The 14,558-nt window shown below is 44.4% G+C and overlaps 1 protein-coding gene across 1 annotated transcript in view; it reads left to right on the forward strand.

The window, feature by feature from the left end:
* The first annotated feature begins 1,559 nt into the window (after positions 1-1,559).
* Positions 1,560-14,558, forward strand: part of PGM2 (phosphoglucomutase 2) — a 37,941-nt gene continuing 24,942 nt past the window's right edge. The window contains exons 1-3 of the mRNA XM_060655260.3: positions 1,560-1,706; positions 6,732-6,899; positions 11,343-11,449. Of these exons, the coding sequence (XP_060511243.1) occupies positions 1,656-1,706; positions 6,732-6,899; positions 11,343-11,449 (326 nt within the window). The 5' untranslated portion in view covers positions 1,560-1,655. The remainder of the gene's footprint in view (positions 1,707-6,731; positions 6,900-11,342; positions 11,450-14,558) is intronic.

Raw genomic sequence — 14,558 nt, forward strand, 5'->3', positions numbered from 1 at the left:
TAAACATTAAAAAAACTTTCTAAAAAACTTTATAAAAATTGAGATATGTACCATGAGTTTGTGTGCAGTGAAATTTACCTTTTAGAGTATGCAATCCTATGAGTTTTCATAAACAGAGCTGTGTTTATCACAACCTCAATCAAGATACAGAACAGTTCCCTCACCCCCAAATTCCCTTGTATCCTTTGTAGTCAACCCCTCTCCCTATCCCCAGTTCTTGTGACCAACTGATCTTTTTTCTTTCCCTGTAGTTTTACCTATCCTACCATGGCATATACATGGAATGGTCCAGTATTTGGAGGGATGGGGGTGGGGGACGGGTGGGGGGAGATGGGAGAGAAGGCCTGGCTTCTTTCAACCTAATATTTGTAAAATTTGTTCATAATGTGTATAACAGTTGTTCATTTTCATTGCTGTATAAATCATAATTTAGTTACATTATTGAGTGAACATACCACAGTATTATCCAATGTATTGTTGATGGACATAAAATTGTTTCTAATTTGGGGCTATCAGAGATAATGCTGCTAGAAATGCTCTTGCACATGCCTTTTCATGCTCACTCTATGCATCTTCTTCATGGTTTAGTGATCCCAAAGTAATGAAGATGTACTCCTACCTTAGTTTCTAGAATTTTCATTTTACTTTTCACACTTAGACCTACAACTGACCTGGAATGCGTAGTATTTGTATGTGATATGAAGCAGGGGCTCAAGTTTCTTTTTCCTTTTTGCTACCTAGATATCCAGTTGACCACCACCATTAAATAAATAAATAAATAAATAAATAAATAAATAAATAAAAAGTCCTTTCACCTTGCTCTACAGTGTCACCTCTGAAATAAGCTGTCTATGTATGTGTAATTTTGTTTCTGGACTCTCCATTCTGTTCCTCCGTCTAGTCATGTTAATCCTCCCACTGTGTTCTTCTTTTTCCAAAATTTTCTCATTTATTTGTGACCCTCAGCATTTCTACATAACTTTTATGCTCCTATCTGAGTTTACTCATCCTTGGTCCCAGCACTGACAAGGTGCCTGCGCACACTAGGAACTCATTGAATAGCTGTTGCGTGAATGGAGGTGACCTCGGGAACTTTCAGGATGATGATAAAGACTTTCTCGCATGCCTGGTCTCAGCAACGCCCTCCCCACCCCCACTACCCCGGGCACCCCTCTCCCCCCCACCCTCCACTACGCTGGCCCCCCCCTCCCACACTACCCCCTCAACCGGCCCAGCTCCTCCTCCCCCATCCCCTCCCCACTCCCCGTCCACGCGGAGGCACACGGCTAAACTGCTAAGAGACTGAGTTCATCACTTTCCTCCAAAACACACCCTTCCCAGCAGCGCGTTCTCCCAGCCCCGCCTCCGCCTCTCCCGGCCCCTCCTCCGCTTCTCTCGGCCCCGCCTTCGCCTCTCCCGGCCCCGCCTCCGCCTGGCCTGGCCCCTCCTCCGCCTCTCCCGACCCTGCCTCCGTCTCTCCCGGCCCCGCCTCCGCCTCTCTCCGCCCCGCCTCCGCCTCTCTCCGCCCCGCCTCCGCGTCTCCCGGCCCCGCCTGGGCCTCTCCCAGACAGGCCGGAAGGGCAGTCCTTCCCCACTGGGCTGCTGGCAGCGCCTGGAAGGCAGCGGCGGCGGCTCCGGGAGGCTGCGGTCTCGGCATGGACACCCGGCTGGACCAGGAGACTGCGCGGTGGCTGCGATGGGACAAGGTGAGGGACGACAGGGTGTGGGAGCGTCGGATGGAGAAGTGGGGTTCCTCTGCACGCCCCAGGAGCCCCCACCTTTCCTGCGGGGAGTGCGGGTGCCTGAGCTTCCTTCCCTCCGGCCGCTCGCAGCTGCAGGGCCCACGGCCGGTGGAGAAACGGAGGTGGAGTACCGAATTATGAATATGCAGATTACGACCTGCTACGACCTGTCATAGGGAGACACCCCCTTGAGGCCACAACTCGCTCCCTCAGCTGCCGGGCTTCCTCTTTGAGGAAGTGGAACCCACCCGGGCATATTGATGCAAGGCGCGGTTGCAATACATCCACACAAAGGAAGTAGAGCCACTCACTGGTTGTATTACTTACAGATTCAAGGAGAGGGGGGCGGTATGCAGAGAGCCGGGGCAAGGTCAGTCCTCCGTCCCAGGTCTGACGTCCCCGGGAGCCGGAGAGAGGGCAGGGTAGCAAGCACCCAGTATAAGGTGGTTAGGGCGGCGGTCACTAACTTTTCCCCGGGCTGAACTCTAAGTGGTTATTTAAAAGATGCCCCGGGAAAAGCAAAGGAAAACTTGGGGCGGAAATCCCTCTGGGTGTGAGCAGGGTTATAAAGTAAAATGACTTGGCAGCAACTCAGAAAGACTAAGTTGTTTTTCTCATCAAATGCGGGAAGACGGAAGAGGAGGAAACTGGGGTGGCCAGGCCTCCTTGTGTTTGGCCTGCACGTGGCAAAGCCGGGGCAAGCCCGGAAAAGTTGTCCCGGGACAAAGCCAGCCCTCTGGCCGTCTGGGGCTCCAAGTTCGGGAGAGGGAGAGCGAGCCCGAGCTGATCTGAACTCGGCGGGGCTCTGGGGCCGCGTCCAATTGGGGCGTGCCCGCGTGCCCGCGTCACTCGGACCGCTGGCTCGTCCTTTAGTAGTACGCTGTGCATCCCCAGAGACCCAGAATCGTTCCGTCCAGCCTATTCCTTTTGCTCCTGGGAACTTTGCAGGGAGCAGTATTCCCATCCACCTCTCCCAGGTGCTTGGTTGAGAACGTGCGTGCTCCTGATTGGGCCCGCCTGGCTTCAGGCGTTTTCTTCTGGTCTCCGACTTTGTTGGAATGACAGAAGGGAACTCCTTGAGCACAGCACCGCTAGCTTTTCTCCTATTCACTCTCTTAGGTGCAGGAGCAAAGAGACCCCGCAGCAGACAGCACCTCCTCCCTTCTTTAACTCTCCTACTTGCCCCTTGGGGCAGGCTGTTTGTTTTCCCGGGAATGTTCCTTCCTCTTCTGCTGAGTTTGTTTCTCAAGCTGTTACTCCTGTTTCTGGCCTGAACTTACATGTGATTTATGTAGAGGGGCCTTCCCTGGCAACCAGTGATAAATTATGTCTCCCTAATTGGTCTGCATTGCTCAAAGCAAAACAAAAAACAAACCCCCCCCCCCAAAAAAAAACCCACAAAAACTTGTTTGTAAGTGTATTTGTTTAATGTCTGGCCCGCCAGGGCTGACTTCGAAGGCAGGACATGTGTTGGGTGGCACGACCCTGTTCTAGGATGGTCCAGCACTTGGTACGATCTTCTGCTGTCCTGTTTTGAAATTCACTTGTTGAACAAGGAGTCCCACATTTTCATTTTGCACTGGGCCCAGACAAATTATACAGCTGTGCCTGTCCACTCCTCCACTAACTTACATGGTTTTTAGAGCCTGACACAGGGCACTGGTCTTAGCAGACACGTAAAATACTGGTAGGGTGAAAGAAGGCAGATTGTAAGCTCTGTCAGCAGGGGCCAGGCCTTCCTCCTTCCCCGGGGCCCCTGTACTTGAAATGTGAGCACATCCCGCCCAGGATGCTATTGGCAACTCCTTGGGTGGCTTTTCTTTTCCTGGAAAGACAGCCTGGTAATTCTTTAGGGAGGGGAAAATGTTTCCATTTGTGATAACTTCGTAACTTGAGGTGGGTAGAATCCTTTTAAAGTCATAATTGATCATGTGTTTTAAACCCATGAAACATTCTCTTTGAAGAAGTCAAAACCTAACTTCTGCAAGATCTTGTATCCGTTTATGGAGAGAGAGTACTTCCCTGGGTAGAGGCAAAGGGGATGTTATCCTTTTTAGTTTTTAATTTCTACGGCTCCTCTTGCTTGTTTTTTCCTGTCTCAGCGTCTTCCTTGGTTTGAGACAGACACCGGGTGGAGAACGTCCTGCCCACCAAAGGCACTGCAAGCCCTCTGGTCTGATTCCCCCACGTTGTATAGCTGACCCTGTCCACTCCCTCCCTCACTGGTGCAGAGGGCCTGACACAGCACACTGCACAAGGCAGGCACCCTCTGCATTTCCACTGTGCTTTCATCCCCTGTGTCTCAGCTGTCAGCTTTAGTCACACTCAGGGCCGGCTCTGATCTCTGCCGCCCTCTTGACTTTGTATTCTTCTCTCTCTGCCTCCTTTGGTTTCTCTCAGGCTATTAGGTCTTTTATGGCTATCAAAGGCCAGGTGGCATTTTCCAAATCTACCCTGTACACAGGGGAATCACTGGATATTGGGTGTGACCTTAAAGTCTGTGTTTTCTCATTCACTCAGCAAATATTTATTGAACCTCTTTAATGTGCCAGATCTGAGCCCTTCCTTGAGGGCACCTGACAATCTGATTGCTCAGATGGTGCTCTAGGATCACCAGCTATCGCTCTTAACCCAAAAGGTAGGGTTTTACTTGATCCTAATCAAAGTAGAACAATATGGTAATGTGGGCTCCATTCCAGAAAGCAAAGGTTTTATTGCAATAGCATTTCAAATTTTAATGGCGTGGCATATCTTGGCTGCATGTTCATTTAGCTGGATCGTGACTGTAAGATAAAGTGCTTACTCTCTTGTTCCTCTGAAGTCTTACTTTAAAAGCCTGATGTGGAATTAATGTGATTTTCATTTTCCTCCATTCTTAACATTTTCTGCAACTCTTGTACAAAGAAAATAGGGCAATGTAAAATGAACTTAAATGGTTCCTATGAGCATCTATTTGAAACAGTTCATGTAATAGAAAAGGCACTAGGTCAATGTTCAAGCAAGTCACTTAACCTCTGAGGATCCCCATCGACGAATTGGGGTTTTTGTTATGTGTCTCTTGCACCCACTGCATGCGTCACATTTGAGAGAATTGTACGAATTATGACATGACAACAGTAAGTTTTTTTTTAAGTTTATTTATTTATTTGAAAGAGAAAAAGCTTGAGCGGGGGAGGGGCAGAGAGAGAGGGAGAGAGGCAGAGTCCCAAGCAGGCCCTTCATCGCAGGGCTCCAACCCAGGAGTCATGAGATCATGACCTGAGCTGAAGTCGGACGCTTAACTGACTGAGCCACCCAGGTGCTCTAGTAAGGTTTTGATTTAAATTGTATAATCTCACAACTCTGTGGGAAAATTTGAAGATATTAGGGAAGAAAATGAACTAAATGCCAAGCAGAGAAAAATGTTTTACATTAATTTGATGTAAAGTACCTCCAAACCACCTTGTAAAGGAGGTTCTAGACTGTTCCCATTTTACAGATGAGGAAACTGAGAATTCAAGAAGCTAAGTAGGCTACCCAGTTACACAGAGTTGGTACGTGATGATGTGACTGGCATTCCATTCTGGGTGTTAGATCACAAAACCATGTGTTCATTCCATTTCTCCAAAAGCACTTGCCTTGATGGGCAAAAAAATAACATAAAGGAGAAAACGGGGCTCCTGGGTAGCTCAGTCGGTTAAGCGTCTGGCTTCCGCTCAGGTCATGATCTCACAGTTTGTGAGTTTGAACCCTGCATCAGGCTCTGTGCTGACAGAGCGGAGCCTGGAGCCTGCTTCGGATTCTGTGTCTCTGCCCCCTCCTGCACCCCTGCTCATACTCTTTCTCTCTCTCAAAAATAAATAAACATTAAAAGAATTTAAAAAAAAAATAATAAAGGAGAAAACTATTTTCTTATACTCACAACACTTCCAACCCCAAATGTGTGGTTTTTCCACAGCAAGTTAATTTCCAACTCTCCATGGATACCAACTGGGCATCCTACAATGTAACTCAATTCCGACACTAACTACCCAGAGTCAGCACAGACCTCCCTCTCCGAGCTTAGGGGCGCCGTCCCACAAAACTACCCCCACTTCAGATGTCAGTCCAAAGCCCCAGGTTGTCACCTGGCCAACCAGTGATAAATCAGGGGTTCCCGAGACCCCCTCCTCGGGTTTGATAATTTACCAGAACCACTCACAGCCCTCAGGAAAGCACTTTACTTACTATTACCAGTTCTATTATAAAGGATACAACTCCGGAACAGCCAAATGAGAAAGCTGCATAGGGTAGGGTGTGTGGGAAGGGCTGCAGAGCTTCCACGCCCTCTCCAGGGATGCTGCCCTCCCAGCACCCCAAGTGTGCAGCAGCCTAGAAGGCCTCAGAATCCAGTTGCTGAGAGTTTTTGTGGAGGTTCTGTTAACCTAGGCGAAATCGAATCATTGGCCACTGGTGAGTGGACTCAATCTCTGAGCCCACCAATCCCAAGCTGCTTCCCCTGGCAACCAGCCCCACCCTCAGGAGTCACTCTATTAGCATAAACTCCCGGTGTGGTTTGTAGGGGCTTATTGTGAATAACAAAAGATACTCTCACCCCTGCCTCTCAGGAAATGCCAAGGGTTCTAGAAGCTCTGTTCTAGGAGCCAGGGACAAAACCAAAATAGTATTTCTTATCATATCACAGTATCACACATTATAATTTTTAAAAAATTGAGTCATGGTGTTGTACACCTGAAACTAATGAAACATTGTGTTTAACAATAAAAAAAAAAACTTACTCATATTTCAAATTGCAAAACTGAGAAGCCATATATATATGGCTCTTCAAATATATATATGTATGTGTATATATTTATATGTATACATATTTACATATATATGTATCTTTTCAGATATATACATTATTCCTCTATAGGTTCAATCATTGTGGGTTTTTTTTAATATATATTTCAGATTTTTTATTCTGCTATTCAGCTGGCTGTGTCTGTTGTATACATTTCTGTTTTGCAGAATCCTTTAACTTTGGAGTCAGTGAAACAACTAATTGCAGATGGGAATAAAGAAGAACTAGAAAAATGCTTTGGGGCCCGAATGGAGTTCGGGACAGCTGGCCTTCGAGCCCCAATGGGAGCAGGAATTTCTCGTATGAATGGCTTGACCATCATCCAGACTACACAGGTACCACATTTTCATATTTCTTGGTCATTCTTAACACATCCCCAGCGTTAAAAGATAAAACTGAGGCATGTTAAACATTTTAAGAGTTGGTTTCTGTTTGAATTGGTCAGTGCCAAACCGGAAGTAGTTAGCATCCCACTGGCAGGGGCTGGAAGAAAGACTTACATAGGAGAGGAAGAGGCAAGGCAAGGAAATTAGAGGATTGGGAGTGGTTGCCTTATTTGGGAATGTCTTGCAGGCAGTTTATGATTAGCTGTCCTTAGGTTTTAATTTCTTAACCTTTAGGCATTTACAGGCTTGGCCTTTGGTTTGCTTCTATAGACTATTAAGGCATTAAGCCTCCGCAGTCTAATGGCCTTGATGTCTAGTTAATATAACCCCAGGCTCCTTTTGCATTTGAGGGACCTAATTTGTTTTAATTATGGCCGGGTCTTGTGGGTTTGCCAAGGCACAGGGACATTTACTCAGTAAAGTAAGGCTTGTGCAGTTGGTTAAAGGGGTAACTTGTTTCAAAATTCATACAAAACTCATACAAATTCAAAATTCATACAAAATTTATACAGCCTAGGTGGCTCAGTCTGTTGAGTGTCTGGCTTTGACTCAGGTCGTGATCTCACGGTTCATAAGTTCGAGCCCAGCATTGAGCTCGTTGCTGTCAGAGCAGAGCCCGCTTCCCTATCCTCTATCCCCTCTGTCTTTGCCTTCTCCCCGCTTGTGCTTTCTCTCTGTCAAAAATAAATAAAAACATTAAAAAAATTCATACAGCCTTCCTTTCTTCCTTTCATTCAGCAGAGATTTATTGAATGCCTACTCTGTGCCATGCTTTGGAGATATAACAGTGTGACTCAAACAGACAGATTCCCTCGTGGAACTTTCATTCCAGTGCAAATCCACCTGCTAAACTGATGACTTTTATGGTTTTGTAATTTTTGCAATGGTGGAGCAGGTGCAAGCATTGAAAAACGTTTCTAACTACCAGAATACCCGGGAGCTGATTCTATTTCATTTTAGTTTGTAGTATAGGTGGAAATTACTGCTGAGTTCCTTTGCCTTCATTTGTGAATTTTACTGTCAGAGTCTACACCCAACTGCTAGGAATAGACATGAATCCTTTGATGAAACAGAAGAGCTCCCATGGAGTACCCAGAGTTTTGTTTATGAGGGAAATGAAGAACAGATTATTCTCTTTCTTCAACTACATATGCTTGTTTAAAAATGAAGGTGGCTTTGGGGCACCTGGGTGCCTCAGTCGGTTAAGTGCCCGACTCTTGATTTCAGCTCAGGTCATGATCTCAAGGTTTGGTTTGTGAGATCGAGCCCTGTGTCGGCCTGTGCACTGACAACATGTAGCCTGCTTGGGATTCTCTCTCTCCCTTTTCCTCTGCCCTTCCCCCACTTGTACTTGTGCACTCATGCACGTTCTCTCTCTCTTTCAAAAAAAAAAAAGAGAGAGAGAGAGAGAGAGAAAATGTAGGTGACTTTAACTCTGAAAGGTAAAAAGGCTAGAAAAAATGACTAATGATTACGTGTACCTTACACGTATCTCCCAGCATAAAAGGCAGACTTGAGCATGTTCTAGTGAAACCCAAATAAGGAAGTCTTGTGTAAGGGTATGGACTTATGCCATGGGAACCCTGGCTACAAATTTCTGTAAGCCATAGGGCTCCCTGAGATCTTCTTGGAGGGAAGGCTTAGAATGGAGCGAGCCTGGGAATCCTGTTCTAGTTTATGGTTTGCATGGGATCGTGCCGCTCGGGAAAGTCACCCTCTGCTCTAGGTACCAGGGCTGTATAACTAATCGCCCAAAACATAGCGGTTTTGAACAACAACCACATTTATTTTGCTCACACATCTATAATGTCGGGACAGCTCATCTCTGCTGGACCTGGCATCCCTTGAGCCAGCTTAGAGGCTGGAATCACCTGAGAGCTCATTCAAGCACACGTGTGCAGTTACTGCTGACTTTTGGCTGAGAGCTAAGCTGGGGCTGGAACGTTCTGTGTGCCCCGGGCTTCCTTACAGTATGGGTTGGAGAGCAGCCAGTGACAGCATCCAGAGAGAGTGTGCACAGTTGGAAACCGTATTGATTTTTATGACCTAGCCTTGAAAGTCACACAAATTCACTCCCATCATGCTCTGTTTGTTAGAACGACTCAAAGCTGTTCCTGTTCAAGGAGAGGGCACATAGATACCCACCTCTCAATGGAGGAATGTCACTGTCCCATTAGAGAAGCACAGGGAATGGGATGTATCCATCTGGCTATCTTTGGAAAGTCCAGTTGGTTACGTCTCCATTCGGCTTAATTGCTAGGGGATTCTAAGGGATTCAAGATGAACTCGGAGCCTTTTCTCCTACATTCATCTACATCTAGTTTCTGAGTATGATGAAATCTATCCTCAGAAAGGTCTTAGGCCCTGTCTCACACATCGTCTCCCCTAGGGGAATTGGCCCCTTCTGAGAGGAGACCTTGTGATTGTTAAGAATCCCACAAAACTGAAATGAGGAGACCCTTTAAAGGTCCGCTGATTCAACCAGCCACCCCTTGTGATAATTTCTTCTACAGTCCCCACCACTTTGACCTGATTATCCAGCCTACTCTGGAACATTTATAATGGGAGACAAGGATGTTTAAATGTACGACAGTTTTATGACATCAGCAGGTACATTTTTAAAGTCTTAGGAGTGGTTTCAAAATCAGAGAAAGAGGATTCCCAGGACAAACCACTCATAGTTTGAGATTTTGAAAGTGTACAGAATTCCTTTATTATGTCCCTTGATAACATTTCAATTCTGAAAACCTCCCTGATCCCACACTGAGTCCTCTCTAGAATAAACTTTCCCTCTTCCCTTAGCCATTTTCTCAAATCCTTAGTCTCAGCTGGCCCCAGTGTTTTTTGTTTTTTGTTTTTTAAATATTTGTTTATTTTGGGGAGAGTGCAAGCGGGGGAGGGGCAAGGAGAGGAAGACAGAGGATCCAAAGTGGGTTCTGCACTGATAGACTGACAGCATCGAGACCAATGTGGGGCTTCAACTCATGAACCCAAGAGATCATGACCAGAACTGAAGACAGACACTCACCTGACTGAGTCACCCAGGTGCCCCAGCCTCAGAGTTTTTTTTAAAGAAGTTTGGTGCTGTTAGGGTTCTGGGCTTACACTGAGTGCTTTTTGTGCCCTTAAACACTGGGGCCATAGGACAGGGGTTGAGTGGGGCTGGGGAGAGGGTGCTGTCGCTGATGGAAGCCTTAGAAGCATCTGAGTACCTTCTGGAAAACCCACAAAACCAACGCACATGTGTCTTTATTTCCTATATCACTCAAACTCAGAAGATCAGCCCAACACAATATTTTGGGGGAAAACTGAAGGCATTCTCAACGGGTACTGCTCTGGCCACAAAACTGTGAAGTATCTCCCCTACCAAAAATAAGTTATATTTATTTTTAAAAGACTTCCTTCAAGGGAGGGGACCAAAAAAAAAAAGACTTCCTGCAGTCGAGGTGAAATAAGTAATATTCTTACCCAGTCAGCCAGAGTTCTATTTGTTCTGTAATAAAACCTTTTTTTGTCCAGTGATATAAACCTATTGAGTTCAAAGTTCACTGTTTTCTAATCTTTCATATTTCAGATCGATGTGAGGTTATTGCACACACTGAGATACAGGAATTGCATGTTCCATTAATTGTAGGCAGATGATAATAGCCCAAACTCTGCACAATTTTTATGTGTATAATTGGCTATGCCATGCAATTAGACTGATAAGGCCTCCATAAAAGTTTGGCTTGCTAGAAAACAAGATCACAAGTAGAACAGGTTTAGACCAGATGATTGCCAAAAGCTTATAAAGCATATTAAGTTTCTTTGACCTTCTGATGTTACCGAGTAGGCTGAAACGTCTGAAACACTTCCCTGTCCCCAGACATTTTAGAACTAGTGTAAAGGGAGGAATATAGACTTTAAAGGAAAATAATAAAAATAATGTTCATAACAGCAAACACATAGTGCTTACTTGGTGTTGGATTGTCAGCACTTAGCATATTAATTCAATCCTTAAAACAGCCCTTTGGGGTAGGTACTGTTGTTTTCGTAGAAAACAGAACAGGAAACTGAGGCACCAAGCGATTAAGGGATTTGTCATTTGCTCATAGGTGGCAGAGTGGAGTATGAAGCCCACAGATGCTGTGTGTTTTGAACCCCTGCACTATACTGCCTGCAACCAGACCCAGGCAGAAATCCAGGCTCTGCTGTTCATGTGTCTGGCAAGCCTCCCTGAGCCTTAACTTTCCCATCCATAAAATGGGATTCCTTGGCAAAACTCATCTGGGGGTTATGGATAATAGATACTAAGTATCTAGCACAGTACCTGATACATATAGTTAGACAATAACTGAAGCTGTTAGTTTCTTATTGTTCAGTGTGTTTCATTATCCGTGGGATATTTTTTAGGGATTTTGCAGATACCTGGAAAAACAATTCAGTGACCTGAAGCAAAGAGGTGTTGTGATTAGCTTCGATGCTCGAGCTCATCCACCAAGTGGAGGCAACAGCAGAAGGTATTTAAAGATATTGAAGAAGCCTTTTTTGGTAGTGTATTTGGTGGGTTTGTTTTTAATCACTTTACATTCATTTGTCAGCTACATGGCTTAACTATAAAAAGGAGTCCATTCTGCCTTGCAACTTTAAGAATTCTGGTTTTTCATTTAAGGGAATGAGATTATTTAGACAATTTAGAAGTTAATATGTATCTAAATGAAAGACATTTTTTTAAACGGGCAACATTATTTCTCCCTCTCGCTTTCTTCCTCTTATGTCATTTTTTTCCTCCACTATTCATAAGCCGCAGGAGCTTCTTCCCATTCTTGAACACCTGCTTTAAGCTGCATTCTTAGATTGTTTCCAAACCACTGGGACCCTCTTGTAACCAAAGGCAGACAATGACGGTGATGAGGGGAATAGCAATTATTTGAGTGCTGAATATGAACTAGGCCCTCAGGTGTTTACTCATTTCATTGTCACAACAGCCTATAAAGTGTACTTTTATCTCTGTGCTCTGAGATCATGACGTGAGAGAAGGAGCCACAATTTCAGCGTAACAAAGCTGACACCAGCGGTCAGCAAACTTTACTTCTAAAAGGTCAGTAGTAAACGTTTTACACACTGTGGACTGTACAGTCTGTCACAACTACTCGACTCTGGCGTGGAGCACAAGCACAGGCATAGGTTTTACATGCTGAGTGGGCATGGTGGTGTTCCAGTAAAACTTTATTTACAAAATGGGCTGTAGATTGCCAACCGCTGCTCTCGACTCCCTTTTTTACTTGAACACTTCCCCTATTATGATGAATTTTTTTGTCACTCCAGAGTAAGAGTATTAGTAGTTTCTGAGGTTAGAAGAACATACAAATATTTAATATTGATGAAAAGTCTCCATAACTTTAGATAGTGTAGGATGAGTTCATAGAGTCCTAATCTTTGTCCATCAGGAGTTTCTAATCTAAGAGAGAAGCATTGACAGGAACCAATGTGCAGCTTTGAGGAGGGGAACATAGCCAGGGCATAAGATTAGATGACACCAGCCACCAGACTGAACTCAGAATGACATAAGATTTTTGCTTTTAAGCTGCAGGCTCAAAAATGTGTTTTTTGTCAACAAAGCAAGAGAGAAACTGTAGCCCTGTATTTGTAAGAGAGTGATGTAGTATCAGCCAGAATATCAGTTTGTCAGTTTTCACTTCGTGAATTTACAGTTAGAATTAGGGCATAAGCATGCGCTTTCCTGGCCCCAGGGGCAGGTCACATCCTCCAGCCAGAGCGCACCCAGTGCACGTATGTGGCCAACGGTGCCTGTTTAGCTTCTGAAATTGCTTCATTTTAGGCTGACTATCCTGCTTCTGGTTGATATATCCTTCAAACATGTTCACGTTATCAGTGAAGTTACAGATATCTCTTGCTCTGGCCTTGGAGCCATATCATTTCCTTGAAGTGACTGCCATATGAGTTTATGGTTCACGTCTCAGTGTTTGATGGGATGGAGTGGAGCTCAGGGTCGCTCTCAATCACCTACAACATGCAAGATGTTTAGAACTTGTAGCATAAATATTAAACCAATACCTGGTAAAACCTTCGTGATGAGTAAATGGAAACTTCTTAAAGAGCTGGAAATGATTGGTCTCAGAATTTTATGTAAGGAACTGTTTATTTATTCTTTAATCTTCCAATTTTAAATATCTGGTGGGAAACATAAACAGTAGCTGTCAAGCATATGCAGAGAACACATTGGATCTCTCTTGTGCAGATCTGTAACTTAGTTTGTATATGTAACGTATATGCTGAGTGTCTCCCTTGCTCCTTTTAAGTCAGCGCCTTTAAAAGCAGCCAGAACACATGATAAACATGTCAAGTCACTTCAATTCTAATAAATGAAGTTTAGACTTAATTCAGATTTTTATTAATATTGTTTTCGCTGAGTTTTATTTTTTATGAGTCTCCTTGTATGGAGCCTTTATTTTTTTTCTAACTGTCAAAATCATTTTTGTGTTTCTGTGGATCCTAAGAATTTTAACACTTGAGTTGTTAAAGCACAGAGATCTCTTTGTGCCCACCCAGCTCCAAGAAGAGTGGGCTGGTCCTCAAGAAATACTTGGGGAGAGAATGAATATATATCTGGTTGCTTAATCCTGTAATGGTATAATGTAGTTCATTGGAAGAAAACTGCTCAGTTATTGTGATAAAATATTTCACCGCAAGCTGGAAGAAAGATTCAATGCCCAGTTCTGTGTCCTGCCCTAAGCTAGCCACCATGGAAGATGAGAAAAATGTCAGTGTCAAAGATTTAAATCTTCTTTTACCCTCTTGCACTGTTGGTGGGAATGCAAACTGGTTCAGGCACTCAGGAAAACAATGTGGAGGTTCCTCAAAAAGTTAAAAATAGTACTACCCTGTGATCCAGCAATAGCACTGCTAGGAATTTACCCAAGGGATGCAGGAGTGCTGATGCATAGGGGCACTTGTACCCCAATGTTTACAGCAGCACTTTCAACAATAGCCAAATTATGGAAAGAGCCTAAATGTCCATCAACTGACGAATGGATAAAGAAGATGTGGTTCATATATACAATGGAATACTATTTGACAATGAGAAAGAATGAAATCCTGCCATTTGCAGCAATGTGGTTGGAACTGGAGGCTATTATGCTAAGTGAAATAAGGCAGTCAGAGAAAGACAGATATCATATGTTTTCACTCATATGTGGAATTTGAGAAACTTAACAGAAGACCACGGGGGAAGGGAAGGGGAAAAATAGTTACAGAGAGGGAAGGAGGCAAACCATAAGAGTCTCTTAAATACAGAGAACAAACTGAGGGTTGATTGGGGGGGGGGGGTGGGGAGAGGGGAAGATGGGTGATGGGCATTGAGGAGGACACTTGTTGGGATGAGCACTGGGTGTTGTATGTAAGCGATCAATCATGGGAATCTACCCCCAAAACCAAGAGCACACTATATATAGTATATGTAAACCAACTTGACAATAAATTGTATTAAAAATAATAATAATAAAATAAATTAAAAATAAATTAAAAATGAATCTTTTCTTAAACGAGTTCATGGAGCCAAGATGTATATATGCCATATATGTGTGTGTGTGTGTGTGTGTGTGTGTG

This window comes from Panthera onca, chromosome B1, assembly GCF_046562875.1.
Source record: "Panthera onca isolate mPanOnc1 chromosome B1, mPanOnc1 haplotype 2, whole genome shotgun sequence".
NCBI lineage: Eukaryota > Metazoa > Chordata > Mammalia > Carnivora > Felidae > Panthera > Panthera onca.